This window comes from Mobula hypostoma, chromosome 18 (genome assembly GCF_963921235.1).
Source record: "Mobula hypostoma chromosome 18, sMobHyp1.1, whole genome shotgun sequence".
In the NCBI taxonomy this organism is placed as follows: Eukaryota; Metazoa; Chordata; class Chondrichthyes; order Myliobatiformes; family Myliobatidae; genus Mobula; species Mobula hypostoma.
In genome coordinates, this window is record NC_086114.1 from 14,222,015 (window position 1) to 14,240,068 (window position 18,054).

The window sequence follows — 18,054 nt, forward strand, 5'->3', positions numbered from 1 at the left end:
TAGTGGATGGGAGACATTGACCAAGATGGCATGCAACTTAGACAGCATCCTCTTTTCAGACACCACCGTGAGAGAGTCCAGTTCCACCCCCACAACATCACTGCCCTTATGGATGAGTTTGTTGATTCTGTTGGTGTCTGTTACCCTCAGCCTGCTGCCCCAGCACACAACAGCAAACATGATAGCACTGGCCACCACAGACTCTTAGAACATCCTCAGCATCGTCCAGCAGATGTTAAAGGACCTCAGTCTCCTCAGGAAATAGAGACAGCTCTGACCCGTCTTGTAGACTGCCTTAGTGTTCTTTGACCAGTCCAGTTTATTGTCAATTCGTATCCCCAGGTATTTGTAATCCTCCATCATATCCACACTGACCCCCTGGATGGAAACAGGGGTCACCGGTACCTTAGCTCTCCTCAGGTCTACCACCAGCTCCTTAGTCTTTTTCACATTAAGCTGCAGATAATTCTGCTCACACCATGTGACAAAGTTTCCCACCGTAGCCCTGTACTCAGCCTCATCTCCCTTGCTGATGCATCCAACTATGGCAGAGTCATCTGAAAACTTCTGAAGATGACAAGACTCGATGCAGTAGTTGAAGTCCGAGGTGTAAATGGTGAAGAGAAAGGGAGACAAGACAGTCCCCTGTGGAGCCCCATTGATTACAGAAAATAACCAGCTAAACTATAAAGAGATCAAAATCTCGAAGAACTGAAATCTCTCATGATACACAGAAGAACTCGGTCTGAATTTCACCAGAGAAGGATCCACAACGACCGAGCAAAGAGTGGTTGGCATGTCCCTAAAATACACCCTGGAGCAAGTAGGAATTCAGGATCAATCAGACAACATAGGTATCCAGACAAAGCAATAATCCCCAAAGCCATCAACTACAATGTAAGACATTGAAAATATAATGCTCATTAAATTACCTCAAATTGAATAAAAGGGATAAATACAAAAAGAGCTTAAAAATCCCCATGGTACCAAATGAGACACCTGCACAACAAAGTGAAAAACCAGAGCTAGTCCAAAGACAAACAATTAGACATGAAAGGTAAACAATCCAAGGAACACTGTGTAGCCATGAGATGACACTGGGAAAGTACAATCCACAAACTAACTGTGCTTTCTGTAACTGGAAACTAACATTAAATGCAAACAACAGGAATTCTGCAGATGCTGGAAATTCAAAGTTGCTGGTGAACGCAGCAGGCCAAGCAGCATCTATAGGAAGAGGCGCAGTCGACGTTTCAGGCCGAGACCCTCGTCATATATACATCAAAGCACTGAAACATACAGTGACATCAAATCAAATCAGTGAGGATTGTGCTGGGATCACCCAGCAAGTATCACCATTCTTCAGGTGACATACAACTTACTAACCTTAACCACGTCTTTGGAATGTCAAGGAAAACTGCAGCACCAGGACATGGTGGTCATGGGGAATATGTACAAACTCCTTACAGGTATCGGTGGGATTTGAACCCCAATTGATGGTCGCTGGCACTGTGAAGTGATTACAGTAACTACTACACTGTGTTCTCAGAAATTGATCATGTTACTAGTGTGTATTTTCTACTTATTATAATGTTGGCACTGCTGTTTGATTGGTATAGGCAAGATCTCCAAAAAGCCTATTCTTCAAAATTGGAAATATTAGCAACATTCCTGGACCTAACATTAAAGATTAGCTTTATTTGTGATATATGCATCAAAGCACTGAAACATACAGTTGACATTCCACAGAAGTGTTCATGCCTGAAAGCCGTGGGACTAGCACCAGTATCTTCTTAAAGAATCAATTGAGTTTTTGATGCTTACATAGTACTACCTGAACTTCTTAGGGTTAGATCTGTGTTCCCCAAACCAAGCTGTTTTCCATATGCAGATTTAAACCTATCTATTTCATAATGTCACCTACACTCAATGGCCAATTAATTAGATACATCTATACACCTGCTCATGAATGCAAATATATAGTCAGTTAATCATGTGGTAGCAACACATGTGGATGAGCTACAGCAGCAGAAGACCACAAATAGGAGGTACCTAATGAAGTGGCCACTGAGCGTATCTCATATAAAACTAACCTCTTGGTATACCCGGGAGTGGTAATGATAGTCATAGTCATACTTCATTGATCCCAGGGGAAAATTGGTTTTCGTTACAGTTGCACCATAAATAATAAATAGTAATAGAACCATAAATAAGTTAAATAGTAATATGTAAATTATGCCAGTAAATTATGAAATAAGTCCAGGACCCGCCTATCGGCACAGGGTGTCTGACCCTCCAAGGGAGGAGTTGTAAAGTTTGATGGCCACAGGCAGGAATGACTTCCTATGACGCTCTGTGCTGCATCTTGGAGGAATGAGTCTCTGGCTGAATGTACTCCTGAGCCCACCCAGTACATTACCTAGTGGATGGGAGACATTGTCCAAGATGGCATGCAACTTAGACAGCATCCTCTTTTCAGACACCACCGTGAGAGAGTCCAGTTCCATCCCCACATAGGGGATAGGGGATTCATTGGTTAGGGGAACTGACAGGAGATTCTGTGGACAAGAATGAGATTCCCGTATGGTATGTTGCCTCCCAAGTGCTAGGGTCAGAGATGCCTTGGATCGAGTACACAGCATTTTTTATGGGGGGTGTCAAGTGAGAAGCCATAGGTCATGGAACGCATTGGTACCAATGACATAGGCAAGAATAATGACAAGGTCCTGCAAGGTGAGTTCAGGGAGTTAGATACTAAGTTAAAAGACAGGATCTCCATGGTGGTGATCTCAGAGTTGCTACCCATGCCACCTGCTAGTGAGGCAAGAAAGAGGAAGATAGTGCAATTGGTAACAAGTAGCTAAGTTGATGGTGCAAGAAGGAGGTTTCAGATTTTTGGATCATTGAGCTCTCTTCCAGGACAGGTGGAACCTACACAAGTGGGACAGTTTGCACTTGAACTGATGGGAGACCAGTTTAATCTGGACCCACATATTGATGCAGCTACAAAGAAGGCACCCAAGTGGCTATATTTCATTAGACAATAGACAATAGGTGCAGGAGTAGGCCATTCAGCCCTTTGAGCCAGCACCACCATTCACTGTGATCATGGCTGATCATCTACAATCAGTACCCTTTCCTGCCTTCTCCCCATAGCCCTTCACTCCGCTATCTTTAAGAGCTCTATCTAACTCTTTCTTGAAAGAATCCAGAGAATTGGCCTCCACTGCCTTCTGAGGCAGAGCATTCCACAGAACCACAACCCTCTGTGTGAAAAAGTTTTTCCTCAACTCCGTTCTAAATGGTCTACCCCTTATTCTTAAACTGTGGCCTCTGGTTCTGGACTGCCCCAACATCGGGAACATGTTTCCTGCCTCTCGCGTGTCCAATCCCTTAATAATCTTATATGTTTTAATCAGATCCCCCCTCATCCTTCTAAATTCCAGTGTATACAACCCCAGTTGCTCCAATCTTTCAACATATGACAGTCCTGCCATCCAGGGAATTAACCTTGTGAACCTACGCTGTACTCCCTCAATAACTAGAATGTCCTTCCTCAAATTTGGAGACCAAAACTGTACACAATACTCCAGGTGTGGTCTCACCAGGGCTCTGTACAACTGCAGAAGGACCTCTTTGCTCCTATACTCAACTCCCCTTGTTATGAAGGCCAACATGCCATTTGCTTTCTTCACTGCCTGCTGTACCTGCATGCTTACTTTCAGTGATTGATGAACAAGGACATCTAGATCTCATTGTACTTCCCCTTTACCTAACTTGACACCATTCGGATAGTAATCTGCCTTCCTGTTCTTGCCACCAAAGTGGATAACCTCACATTTATCCACATTAAACTGCATCTGCCATGCATCTGCCCACTCACCCAACCTGTCCAAGTCACCCTGCATTCTCATAACATGCTGGTGGAGAGAGTATTATTTGGGTTTTTAGCGCTGGAAATAGTTACATTCGGGCACATCTCATTAGCGGGGCAGCAGTATTGTCGCATTGTTTATTCCAGGGACCAGCTGATTGTGCTTATGCCGGCTGGTTTAGCGAACAAAGCGGCGGACACCCCTGCTGAAATCTGGAGGAAAACACACAGAGGATGCAGAAGGGAATCACAAAGGCAAGGAAAGAGGACCGGGTCAAGACAACAGAGACTTATTGAGAAGAGGAGTTCGGTGGATAATAAAATGGACGAGTTGGTAGCACTAGCCAGGAGTCAGAGAACATTTCAGGAGAGTAGTGTTATGTGTTTTACTGAAACGTGGCTGCATGAGGACATACCCGACCAAAACTTTTCCATGGGGGGCTTCCAGACCGTTCAGGCTGACCGGAAGTGCACTGAGAGCGGTAAGCATAAAGGAGGGGGGCTTGCTGTTCTGGTTAACAACGGATGGTGCAATCCTGGTCATATTACGATCGAGGAACGTGTTTGTAGCCTGGATATTGAACTTTTTGTTGTTGGACTCTGGCCATATTCCACTGAGATACAACACTGGGCGTTATGGGAGGTTGTTCCTGCCTGTGGCCATCGAACTTTGCAGCTCCTCCCGTGGAGGGTCAGACACCCTGAGCCAATAGGCTGGTCCTGGACTTATTTCCATCTGGCATAGTTTGCATATTGTTGTTTGATTGTTTGTGGTTTTTGTATTGCTATATTTATGCTCTATTCTTGGTTGGTGCGGCTGTAACAAAACCCAATTTCCCTCAGGATCAATAAAGTATGTCTATCTATCTATCTATCTCACATTTCACACTGCCACCCAGCTTTGTGTCATCTGCAAATTTGCTAATGTTACTTTTAATCCCTTTATCTAAATCATTAATATATATTATAAATAGCTACGGTCCCAGCACCGAGCCTTGCAGTACCCCACTAGTCACTGCCTGCCATTCTGAAAAGAACCCATTAATCCCTACTCTTTGTTTCCTGTCTGCCAACCAATTTTCTATTCATGTCAGTACCCTACCCCCAATACCATTTGCTCTAATTTTGCACACTAACCTCCTATGTGGGACCTTAAATTAGGAGTTTGAAGAATTTGGTATGTCACCAAAGACACTTACAAACAATGTTCCCTCTAATTTTTAGTAGTCAGTGTGCACAAAAACCTTATGTTGTGCAATTTTTTTCCCTGTGACAAAAGTATGTGCGCACTGAATGCACACATGGCACAGTTTATGTAGGTTTACAAAATATTTGACATAAAACTGCAAAGAATAACAACAAAATGACATACATATTTAAGTCACTCAGTTATTTTTTCTCTCTCCTGTCTTTGGCATTTACCCATTCTTTGTAAACTCTATCTAGACTAATAAAACTTCCATCCAATTGATAGCTTTTGATTCTCATTAACATACCCAAATGACATTCACCTAAACGGTTTCACAGCTTGTTTTTGAGTTGATTCATTAGGCTAAAACCTTGCTCACAGTCTGCACTAGACGCAAGAAAGGTTCCCCCAATGTCCATCAACTATGCAAGTTCGCAAAACTGTTCATTTTGAAGTACAAATGCCACCATTTGAGCAAAGTTTGAAATCAGTTTGGATTTAATTTTTTCTTGCACGGAAAATTTGAAATCATTAAACTGTCTAACTATTACAGTATTTTCAGCTGGAAAATCATGCTATTTTAGACATCAGGCATTAACTTGTTCATCGCCAAATGTGAAGTCACAATCTGCAATTGCGGAGAAATCAAAAGCTGACCATTCTTGTACCTCATCTTCAGGAAACCCTTCTTCTAAATGAACACAAAGACTATTTATAAAAATCAACAGCGAACTTGTATCTACTGTGACATTTTCTTCAGGTTGTTGGCTTAGCAAACCTTTAACTTTGTCACTCCACGAAACATTGTCTCCCAGATACTGTTTTCTTATCTTTTCAGCCGTGATGCAGCTGTACAAACCGGAACAGGAAAGGTGAGGTGCCGTAAATGAGTGATGTGCATTGTGGTATTTGAAAAACCGACTAACTAGTTAACAGAAACAGTTAGCTAAAAGATTATTTTTAATAAGTATAATTATTAATTACTACATTATTTTAGGTAACTAACCTTTTGTGCGCACATGTGCACAACTTAGAGGGAACAGTGCTCATAAGTTTCTACTGATGTACTGTGGATAGCATTCTAACTGACTACATCACCATCTGGTATGGTGGGGAGGGGTGGTGATGGCACTACTGAACAGGATCAAAATAAGCTGCAGAGAGCTGTAAACTTAGTTAGCTCCATCATGGGCACTAGCCTTCATAATATCCAGAACATCTTCAAGGAGTAATGCCTCAAAAAAATGGCGTCCATTATTAAGGACCCCCATCACCCAGGTCATGCCTTTTTCTCAAGAAGGAGGTACAGAAGCCTGAAAGCACCCACTCAATGATTCAGAAACAGCTTCTTCCGCTCTGCCATCAGATTTCTATTTATTTATTTGTGACGGTAATTCATCATTTTTTTTCTATTATTATGTAATGCATTGTACTGCTGCTGCAAAGAAATTTCATGACATAAGCCAGTGATATTAAATCAGATTTGGATTCTGATGTTTGCTAGTGCCACCTTGCAAAACAGGTATAGGCAGTTAAGATCAAGCGAGGCACTTGAGAAGTATAGGAAATGTAAGAGAACACTTACAAGAGAAAGAAATCAGGAGAGCTAAAGGAGGACAGGATGTTGCTCTGGCAAACAAGGTGAAGGAGAATCCCAAGGGCTTCTATAGCTATATTGAGAGCAAAGGGATAGCAAAGGATAAAATTGGTCCCTTTGAAGATCAGCATGTCAAATATACATAAAGCCAAAAGAGATGGGGTAATCATAATTTCTTTAGCATCTGTATTTACTAAGGAGAGAGATGGAGAGTCTGTGCAGGCTTTTTCCCTTCAGGATGGGTGAGACTAGAACTAGAGGCCATTGGTTTAGGATGAAAAGTGAAAAATTTAAGGGGAATCTGAGGGGAACTTCTTCACTCAGAGAATGGTGAGAGTGTGGAATGATCTTCCAGCAGAAGTGATGGATGTGGGTGAGTTGAGAAGTCTGGGCAAGGATACGGAGCAGGGGGCTATGGAGGGCAATGGTCCAGGCACAGATAGAAGGAAATAGGCCAAAAACCAGGCCAATATGGACTAGGTGGACCAAAAGTTTTCTTTCTAAGCAATAGTGCTCAATTACTCTATTTGAATTAAGATAAGATTGGTTTTTGCAAACTTTCAATTGGTCAGAGTCGTCTTCTTTTCCGTAACCATCCAAGTGACTCCTTTCAACTATATCATGCATGTCATGCCAACATACCAACACACCACAGCAAATTCTTAATACATATGTATATGGTGAATTAAATTGATTCTTAAAGATGATTTTATATGTACACAACTTCCTTTCTAAAAGGGACCATAGATTCTGCTTTCACCATTTCTTCAGACAGTGTGTACCATGTCTTAACCGCTACTTGAAACAACTTCTAATCTATGCATCTTTTTGTTATTGATGGTCCTGCCGGTTGAAAATCCCACAAAATGTTGAACCTCCTTTAGATGTCACCTCCCCCCTCCCCACCAGTTTCATTGAAAGCTATAGAATACTTTACAGCTAACCTGCTTTGAGATGTTCAACTCCAGAGCCGACTTCGACAACAGTGCCTGAGAATTCGTGACCTAGAGTCAATGGCTTGTTGATGTCAAAGCCTGCAGTTCCTCCACGTTCCCAGAAATGGATGTCCGTACCACAGATTCCAACAGAATTAATCTTTAGCAGAACCTCTGAAAGTAACATATAACCACAGATGAAGTATTGAAATGTTTTCCGATACAGAGCATCTCTTTGTCCCAGGTTTCTACTTAAGCTGTACATTATTGCAGGCTTAACTCTCCACAGGGAGCTTAATTTGTTTTTTCTGCAAATCCAGTAATGGCTTCATATTTATAGAACATTATAGCATAGTACAAACCCTTCGGCCCACAATGTTGTGCTGCTCTTTTAACCTATTCCAAGATTAATCTAACCCTTCCCTTCCACGTAGCCCTCCAATTTAATTTCATCCATATGCCTATCTAAGAGTCTCTTAAATGTCTTTAATGTATCCACTTTTAGCACCGCCCCTGGCAGAGTGTTCCATGCATCCACAACTCTCTGTGTAAAAGCCTACCCTTGACAACCTCCCATTACTTTCCGCCAAACAGGTTAAAGTTATGCCCTCTTGTATCAACCATTTCTGTCTTCAAAAAGAAATCTCTGGCTATCCACCCAGTCTATGCTTCTTGAAATCTTGTATGCCTCTATCAAGTCGCCTCTCATCCTTCTTTGATCTAAAGCCCTATCTTTGCTCAGCCTGTCTTCATAAGACATGCCCTCTATTCCAGTTAGCATCCCACCCTCTTTAAATGTTCCATATTCTTCCTATAACGAGGTGACCAGAACTGAACACAATACTCCAAGTGTGGTCCAACCAGCTTTATAAAGCTGTAACCTTGCCTTGCAGCTCTTGAACTCCATCCCCTGGTGAACGAAGGCCAGTAATGCTATGCACCTTCTAAACAACCCTATCAACTCAATAAATTCCTACACTTACAGAGTAATTCTATGTAAACTGGCTAACTGAGATGGGCTGCTATACATCTCAATTCCTCATCATAGATTAAAATGTGTTGTGGGGTTTTATATCTAAAGTGCAAGTATTCAGCTAAAATATACCATAAGAATTGCTTTCATTCATATGTTTTTCTCTAAAGTGTGCTTAAAATACATCCTCCCACCTGAAGAATACTTATTTGGTATATAGTTATGACAATGGATAATGTGAAACAACTTACCATTAGATCGGGGTTCTGTAACTGGTCGATTCTCCTGTGGAGAAATAATGAGATCTTCATTAGTCAAGGTTGAATCCTTTATAGATGTGACAAAGAGCAGACACAGTGTGGTGGAATTCTTTTCTGGGGCACTAAACAAGCCTGGCTGCAGTTCTCAACCAACACACACAAAATGCAAAAGAACTCAGCAGGTCAGGTTTCCTCTATGGAGGGAATGAATAAACAGTCGATGTTTTGGACTAGAAAGGAAGGGGACAGAGGCGAGGAGGTTGTAGGGTGGCATGAGCAGATTGTCCATCACCTTCCTCTGATGCACCTCCTCCTTCCGTTTCTCCCATAGTCCACTGTCCTCGTCTATCAGGTTCCTTCTTCTTCAGCTCTTTAGTTCTTCCACCTATCACTTCCCAATTTCTTACTTCACTCCCCCTCCCCCACCCACTCACCTTGCCCCTCACCTGGTCTCATTTATCACCTGTTGGCTTATACTCTTGCCTCTCCCCCAACATTCTTATTCTGGCTTCAGCCCCCTTCCTTTCCAATCCTGATTAAAGGGTCTTGGCCCGAAACATTGACTGTTTATTGTTCTCCATAGATGTTGTTCAACCCGAATTCCTTTTGCATTTTGTGTGTGTTCCTTCGGGCTTCCAACATCTGCACAATCTCCTGTGTCTCATTCAATTTATGGTCTTATTGACATCCATGGAAATGACAATCAAATAGGACCAGTCATGACCAAGCATGGTTCACACTCAGTAATAACCCAGAGCACAAGATATATAAAATTATTCAGTAACAAGGGTAGAAAAGGTAGAAACAATTATACACAACTCACTTGTCTCTGTTCCAACCTACCACTTGATCTCCTGAATATCTGCATCATTTCAACCTTCCAAGCTACTCATTTGGGAGTATGTCATGCCCCAATTTATTGCATTTACAACATGGAAGCAACACATGCGGCCCAAATGGTCCTGAGGTGAACATCCCACTTCATCCTATCAGCATGCCCTTTTACTCTTCACATCTTTTTGAAAATTTTTATTTTTAGGTACTGGTGATCTCTAATAAGAACAAGAAAAAATGATGCAGATATTCAGGAGATCAGGCAGCCTCTGTGGAGAAAGAATACTTTAGCATTGCAAGTTGGTCTTGTATGAAACCTTGAGCAACACACACACACACACAATGCTGGAGGAACTCAGCAGATCAGGCAGCATCTATGGAGGAGAATAAACAGTCGGTATTTCGGGCCAAAACCTTTAATCAGAAAACCCTTCATCAGGGTTTTATCCGATGTAGTGAATAAAACAGAATAAATATTACCAGTCTTAAATCTCCAGCTGCGTGGATCACAACTGACAGATTCTCTCGATGTGACATCTCCAGCTTTTCAGTCTGAAATGAAGCATAGTTAACAGTCTCACATAATACACCCATTTCAAAATTGGTCAAAAAACAATTTTTTTGCTGTTCTATCAATATTATTAAGTAAGTGTAGTCTCTATCTAAAGTCTCTGCTGTTCTAGTTACTTGAACAAGATGTCTTATTGTCAGATACACAAAGACATGTACACATGATGAATTAGGTGCAGCATCAGCGTGGAACCATAGCCCCTCCCTATCTGGGTCCAGAGCAATACTCAGCTCACAGAGCCTTCCCTATGGGGAGAAGGGCCACAGTTGTCTCGGGTGAAAAGTGAAGGGCAGAAACCCAGGCTAGGTTGAGGAGAAGCCCCAACACGATGACAGGGACCTCAGCCAGAATAAAGATGGAGAAGAAGTGAGCAGAGAGGAGGAGGAGGAGAATGGGGTTTTCTGAGGATCCTATGGAGGAGGTTCCACCAAGATTTGAGAGCCATATGCGGGCCTTTACCAAGTTCCTGACTGAACAGGTCTCTCCTCATTCCCCAATCCCAGATACTGAGCTGTTCAGGGTGCCCCCTCCTCCACCAACCCTGAGTCCCGGAAGAACAGCAAGCAGGAACCAGAGCCCACCCCATTGGAGGAGAGCAGCCTACTGAGAACAGTTGTGGGTAGACAAGGGGGGGAGAGGATGTGTGGGGGAGTGGAGAAGGGGGGAGAAGAGGAGGAAGAGAAGGGGGTGAATACTTATCAGACCCTTCTGCCCCTCTTCTGGGATCACCTCCTCGGCCACCTGGATGGAAAAATGATCAGTCGAGCCCTGGAACGAGGGCCAGGAGGACAAATCTTGTGCCTCCTCCCCTAGATTCTACTCCAGGCTCTGGATCTATGAGTCCCAAGACCCTGGCCAGGAGCTAGGGTCATCTTGGGAGAATAGCAGGTGGGAATCAGAATACGCCTCATAGGAGCGGAGAGTGGCTACTGGGAGCAGTTAAGCTTACCACTGTGCTACCACGTTGCCTTTCCTCCCACGGTATAAAGACGCACCAGTTGGTAAGTTAATTGGTCATTGATTAGACCATAAGAACAAAAGACAAGAGCAGAATTAGGCCATTTGGCCCATCAAGTCTGTGCCACCATTCAATCATGGCTAATCCTTCTTTCCCCTCCTCAGCCCCATTCCTTGGCCTTCTCCCCGTAACGTTTGATGCCGTGCCTAATGAAGAACCTATCAATCTTTACCTTAGATACACCCAATGATCTGGCCTCCACAGCTGCCCATGGTAACAAATTCCACAAATTCATCACCATTCGTATTTCTCTCATCAGTGCTCTTGTCAATCCAGGCTACAATTTGTTATTTTACTGTCCCAGCGCAAACACTTTCCTGTGATATGGTTCCCAAAACTGTACACAGTAATCAAGTTGTGGATTACATATGTTGTAGAATTGGTCTTATATTCTACTCAATGTGTAATAAAGGTAATTATTATATATGCCCAGTTAATCACCTTTCTGGCCTGTCCTGCTGCTTTTAAGGACCTGTGCACATTCCCTAGAAGGTTCCTTTGTTCCACCATGTCACTCAATATCCTTCCTTGAACAACCTTGCTGCAACTCCACAAATGCAATAACTCACCGTACTGTGGATGAAATGACATTTGCTATCTTCTGCCTAATGAATCAGACCCTCTAGATCAGGGGTTCCAAACCTGGGGTTCACAGACCCCTTGCTTAATGGTATTGGTCCATAGCATAAAAAATGTTGGAAATCCCTGCTCTAAATCTTCCTGCCAGCAAAAGGTTTTTTCTTCATTGAAAACAAATGGCTCAATATTGGATTATCTGCAATCTTCTTTCCATCAACAACATTTGCATACAAATTACATCAACATATTATACATCAGCATGCTAAACAATACGCATATGCATTTCTCTCTTCTTAATCAGTGTCTCCAAAAGTTAATTAAATCAATGGTTACCTGAGGAAGATCCACAATAGTATCTTGCAAATACAATGATGTGGGTAAAGCAGGATGTTGAATCACTGGCTGAATGGAGCACAACAGTCCGATTCTCTCCAGTTCCTCAGTTTATAGTTAAAGATAATCAGTACTCTTGCATAAACCAGCCACTTCATGAAAGTTCAGGCTGTTCTATCAATATTGATAGAATGCTTAATCAGATTACATATATACATAGAACACAGAACACGGAAATTAATAGCACATTGCAGGCCCTTCAGCCCAGAATGTTGTACCGACCATGTAACCTATTCTAGAGACTGCCTAGAACTTCCCACGTGCATGTCCCTCTATTTTTCTAAACTCCATGTACAAACGTACCTATCTAAGAGTCTCTTTAAAGACCGTATTGTATCGGCTTCCACCACTGCCGCTGGCAATGCATTCCACGCACCCACCACTCTGTGTGAAAAACTTACCTCTGACAACCCCTCGGTTCCTATTTCCAAGCACCTTAAAATTATGCCCCCTTGTGTTAACCATTTCAGCCCTGGGAAAAAGTCTCTGGCTAGCCACACAATCAATGCCCCTCATCATCTTATACACTTCTGTCAGGTCACCTCTTATTCTCTGTCGCTACAATGATAAAAGCCCAAGTACACTCAACCTATTCTCATAAGGTACGCCCTCCAATCCAGGGAACATCCTTGTAAATCTCCTCTGCACCCTATCTATAGTATCCACATCCTTCCTGTAGTGAGGTGACCAGAACCGAGCACAGTACTCAAAGTGGGACCTGATCAAGGTCTTATATAGCTGTAACATTACCTCACGGCTTTTGAACGCAATCCCATTGTTGATGAATGCCAACACACCATACGCCTTCTTAACAACACTGTCAATCTGCGCAGCAGCTTTGAGTGTCCTATGGACACGGATCCCAGGATAGAAACATAGAAACATAGAAAATAGGTGCAGGAGTAGGCCATTCGGCCCTTTGAGCCTGCACCGCCATTCAGTATGATCATGGCTGATCATCCAACTCAGAACCCTGTACCTGCCTTCCCTCCATACCTCCTGATCCCTTTAGCCACAAGGGCCATATCTAACTCCCTCTTAAATATAGCCAATGAACTGGCCTCAACTGTTTTCTGTGGCAAAGAATTCCACAGATTCGCCACTCTCTGTGCGAAGAAGTTTTTCCTCATCTCAGTCCTAAAAGGCTTCCCCTTTATCCTTAAACTGTGACCCCTCATTCTGGACTTCCCTAACATCGGGAACAACCTTCCTGCATCTAGCCTGTCCAATCCCTTTAGAATTTTATACGTTTCAATAAGATCCCCCCTCAATCTTCTAAATTCTAGCGAGTATAAGCCTAGTCGATCCAGTCTTTCTTCACATGAAAGTCCTGCCATCCCAGGAATCAATCTGGTGAACCTTCTTTGTACTCCCTCTATGGCAAGAATGTCTTTCCTCAGATTAGGGGATCAAAACTGCACACAATACTCCAGATGTGGTCTCACCAAGGCCTTATACAACTGCAGTAGTACCTCCCTGCTCCTGTACTCGAATCCTCTTGTTATGAATGCCAGCATACCATTTGCCTTTTTCACCGCCTACTGTACCTGCATGCCCACTTTCAATGACTGGTGTACAATGACACCCAGGTCTCGTTGCACTTCCCCTTTTCCTAATCGGCCACCATTCAGATAATAATCTGTTTTCCTGTTCTTGCCACCAAAGTGGATAACCTCACATTTATCCACATTAAATTGCATTTGTCATGAATTTGCCCCCTCACCCAGCCTATCCAAATCACCCTGCATCCTCTTAGCATCCTCCTCACAGCTAACACTGCCGCCCAGCTTCGTGTCATCCGCAGACTTGGAGATGCTGCATTTAATTTCCTCGTCTAAGTCATTAATATATATTGTAAACAACTGGGGTCCCAGCACTGAGCCTTGCAGTACCCCACTAGTCACTGCCTGCCATTATGAAAAGGTCCCGTTTATTCCCACTCTTTGCTTCCTGTCTGCCAACCAATTCTCTATCCACATCAATACCATACCCCCAATACCGTGTGCTTTAAGTTTGCACACGAATCTCCTGTGTGGGACCTTGTCAAAGGCCTTTTGAAAATCCAAATATACCACATCCACTGGTTCTCCCCTATCTACTCTACCAGTTACATACTCAAAAAATTCTATAACATTCATCAGACATGATTTTCCTTTCACAAATCCATGCTGACTTTGTCCAATGATTTCACTGCTTTCCAAATGTGCTGTTATTACATCTTTGGTAACCGACTCTAGCATTTTCCCCACCACCGATGTCAGGCTAATGGATCTATAGTTCCCCAGTTTCTCTCTCCCTCTTTTTTTAAAAAGCGGGGTTACATTAGCCACCCTCCAATCCTCAGGAACTAATCCAGAATCTAAAGAGGTTTGAAAAATTATCACTAATGCATCCACTATTTCTTGGGCTACTTCCTTAAGCACTCTAGGTTGCAGACCATCTGGCCCTGGGGATTTATCTGCCTTTAATCCCTTCAATTTACCTAACACCACTTCCCTACTAACATGTATTTCCCTCAGTTCCTCCATCTCACTAGACCCTTGGTCCCCTACTATTTCCGGAAGATTATTTATGTCCTCCTTAGTGAAGACAGAACCAAAGTCGTTATTCAATTGGTCTGCCATGTCCTTGTTCCCCATGATCAATTCACCTGTTTCTGACTGTAAGGAACCTACATTTGTCTTAACCAATCTTTTTCTTTCTATCTTTTTCTATCTATAAAAGCTTTTATGGTCAGTTTTTATGTTCCCTGCCAGCTTTCCCTCATAATCTTTTTTCCCTTTCCTAATTAAGCCCTTTGTCCTCCTCTGCTGGACTCTGAATTTCTCCCAGTCCTCAGGTGTGCTGCTTTTTCTGGCTAATTTCTATGTTTCTTCTTTGGAATTGATACTATCCCTAATTTCTCTTGTCAGCCACGGGTGCACTACCTTCCCTGGTTTATTCTTTTGCCAAACTGGGATGAACAATTGTTGTAGTTCATCCATGCGATCTTTAAATGCTTGCTATTGCATATCCACCGTCAACCCTTTAAGTATCATTTGCCAGTCTATCTTAGCTAATTCACGCCTCATACCTTCAAAGTTAGCCTTCTTTAAATTCAGAACCTTTGTTTCTGAATTAACTATGTCACTCTCCATCTTAATGAAGAATTCCGCCATATTATGGTCACTCTTATCCAGGGGGCCTCGCACGACAAGATTGCTAACTAACCCTTCCTCATTGTTCAATACCCAGTCTAGAATGGCCTGCTTTCTAGTTGGTTCCTCAACATGTTGGTTCAGAAAACCATCCCGCATACATTCCAAGAAACCCTCTTCCTCAGCACCTTTACCAACTTGGTTCACCCAATCTATATGTAGATTGAAGTCACCCATTATAACTGCTGTTCCTTTATTGCACACATTTCTAATTTCCTGTTTAATACCATCTCCGACCTCACTACTACTGTTAGGTGGCCTGTACACAACTCCCACCAGCGTTTTCTGCCCCTTGGTGTTATGCAGCTCTACCCATATCAATTCCACATCCTCCAGGCTAATGTCCTTCCTTTCTATTGTGCTAATCTCCATTAATCACCTCCTTCTCTTTCATGTCTATCCCTCCTGAAAATTTTTGCCCCTTGGTGTTATGCAGCTCTACCCATATTGATTCCACATCCTCCAGGCTAATGTCCTTCCTTTCTATTGCGTTAATCTCCGTTAATCACCTCCTTTTATCACCTCCTTTTCTTTCATGTCTATCCCTCCTGAATATTGAATATCCCTGAATGTTGAGCTCCCATCCTTGGTCACCCTGGAGCCATGTCTCTGTGATCCCAACTATATCATATTCATTAGTAACTATCTGCACATTCAATTCATCCACCTTGTTATGAATGCTCCTTGCGTTGACACACAAAACCTTCAGGCTTGTTTTTACAACACTCTTAGCCCTTATACAATTATGTTGAAAAGTGGCCCTTTTTGCTTTTTGCCCTGGATTTGCCTGCCTGCCAATTTTACTTTTCACCTTACTACATTTTGCTTCTACCCTCATTTTACACCCCTCTGTCTCCCTGCACTTGTCCCCATCCCCCTGCCGCATTAGTTTAAATCCTCCTGAACAACAGTAGCAAACGCTCCCCCTAGGACATTGGTTCCAGTCCAGCCCAGGTCCTCCATGCTACCAAGAGTCTTACCATTTATATTATATTCCTTCTTCAAATTGGATCTACCAAAATGAACCACTTCACACTTATCTGGGTTGAAGTCCATCTGCCACTTCTCAGCCCAGCTCTGCATCCATAAGACCATAAGATATAAGAGCAGAATTAGGCCATCCAGTCCATCAAGTCTGCTCCGCTATTCAATCATAGCTGATCCTTTTTTAAAATCTCCTTCTCAACCCCAGTTCCCAAGCTTCTACCCGTAACTTTTGATGCCATGTCCAATCAAGAACCTGTCAATCTCTGTCTTAAATACACAGCTGCATGTGGCAACAAATTCCACAAATTCACCACCCTTTGGCTAAAGAAATTTCTCCGCATCTCTGTTTTGAAAGGGTGTCCCACTATCCTGAGGCTGTGCCCTCTTGTGCTAGACTCTCCCACCATGGGAAACATCCTTTCCACATCTACTCTGTCTAGGCCTTTCAAAATTTGAAAGGTTTCAATGAGATCCCCCCTCATCCTTCTGAATTCCAGTGAGGTACAGACCCAGAGGCATCAAATGTTCCTCGTATGATAACCCTTTCATTCCTAGAATGACCCTCGTAAACCAATGCCAGCACATCTTTTCTAAGATAAGGGGCCCAAAACAGTTCACAATACTCAAGATCAGAGTAAGAATTCAGCACGGACTAGAAGGGCCGAGATGGCCTGTTTCCGTGCTGAAATTGTTATATGGTTATATGGTTAAGATGAGGCCTCACCAGTGCCTTATAAAGCCTCAGTATCACATCCTTGCTCTTGTATTCTAGACCTCTTAAAATGAATGCTAAAATAGCATTTGCCTTCCTCACGACTGACTCAACTTGCAAGTCAACCTTCAGGGTGTTCTGCACAAGGACTCCCAAGTCCCTCTGCATCTCAGATTCCTGGATTTTCTACCCGTTTAGAAAATAGTCTGCACATTTATTTCTAGTACCAAAGTACATGACCATGCATTTTCCAACACTGTATTTCATTTGTCACCTTCTTGCCCAATCTCCTAATCTGTCTAAGTCCTTCTGTATCCTACCTGTTTCCTTAACACTACCTCCCACTCCACCATTCTTCGTATCATCAGCAAGCTTGGCAACAAAGCCATCTACTCCATCATCTAAATCCTATCGATGTCCCGTTGTAACCTTTGATAACCCTCCAGACTATCCACAGCAGCCCCAACCTTTGTGTCATCAGCAAACTTACAAAACCACCTTCTACTTCCTCATCCATGCTATTTATAAAAATCACAAAAAGGAGGGGTCCCAGCACAGATCCCTGCGGGACACAACTGGTCACCGACCTCCATGCAGAATACGAACCATCTACAACTACCCTTTGCTTTCTGTGGGCAAGCCAATTCTGGATACACAAACACAAAATAATCTGCAGATGCTGGGGTCAAAGCAACACTCACAACACGCTGGAGGAACTCAGCAGGTCGGGCAGCATCAGTGGAAACGATGAGTCAACGTTTCGGGCCAGAACCCTTCATCAGGACTGAAGAAAGAAGGAGGGGGAAGGATTTGAAGAATGCTTGTAGGTTCAGTTGAAAAACCAATAATTTGAAAGACAAAGGGGTGGGGGAGGGGAAGCAGGGCCATCATAGGCAGGAAAACAATGGGTAGTAGAAGGAGGCGGAACCATGAGG

General features: G+C 43.0%; 1 protein-coding gene across 1 annotated transcript in view; it reads right to left on the reverse strand.

Moving 5' to 3' along the window:
- LOC134358349 (sorbitol dehydrogenase-like) overlaps positions 1 to 12,260 on the reverse strand; it is a 54,984-nt gene extending 42,724 nt beyond the window's left edge. Inside the window, exons 1-4 of the mRNA XM_063070475.1 lie at positions 12,164 to 12,260; positions 10,143 to 10,214; positions 8,820 to 8,853; positions 7,605 to 7,769 (exon numbers count right to left, since the gene is read on the reverse strand). Coding sequence (XP_062926545.1) covers positions 7,605 to 7,769; positions 8,820 to 8,853; positions 10,143 to 10,199 — 256 coding nt within the window. The 5' untranslated portion in view covers positions 10,200 to 10,214; positions 12,164 to 12,260. The remainder of the gene's footprint in view (positions 1 to 7,604; positions 7,770 to 8,819; positions 8,854 to 10,142; positions 10,215 to 12,163) is intronic.
- Between the last annotated feature and the right edge of the window lie 5,794 nt (positions 12,261 to 18,054).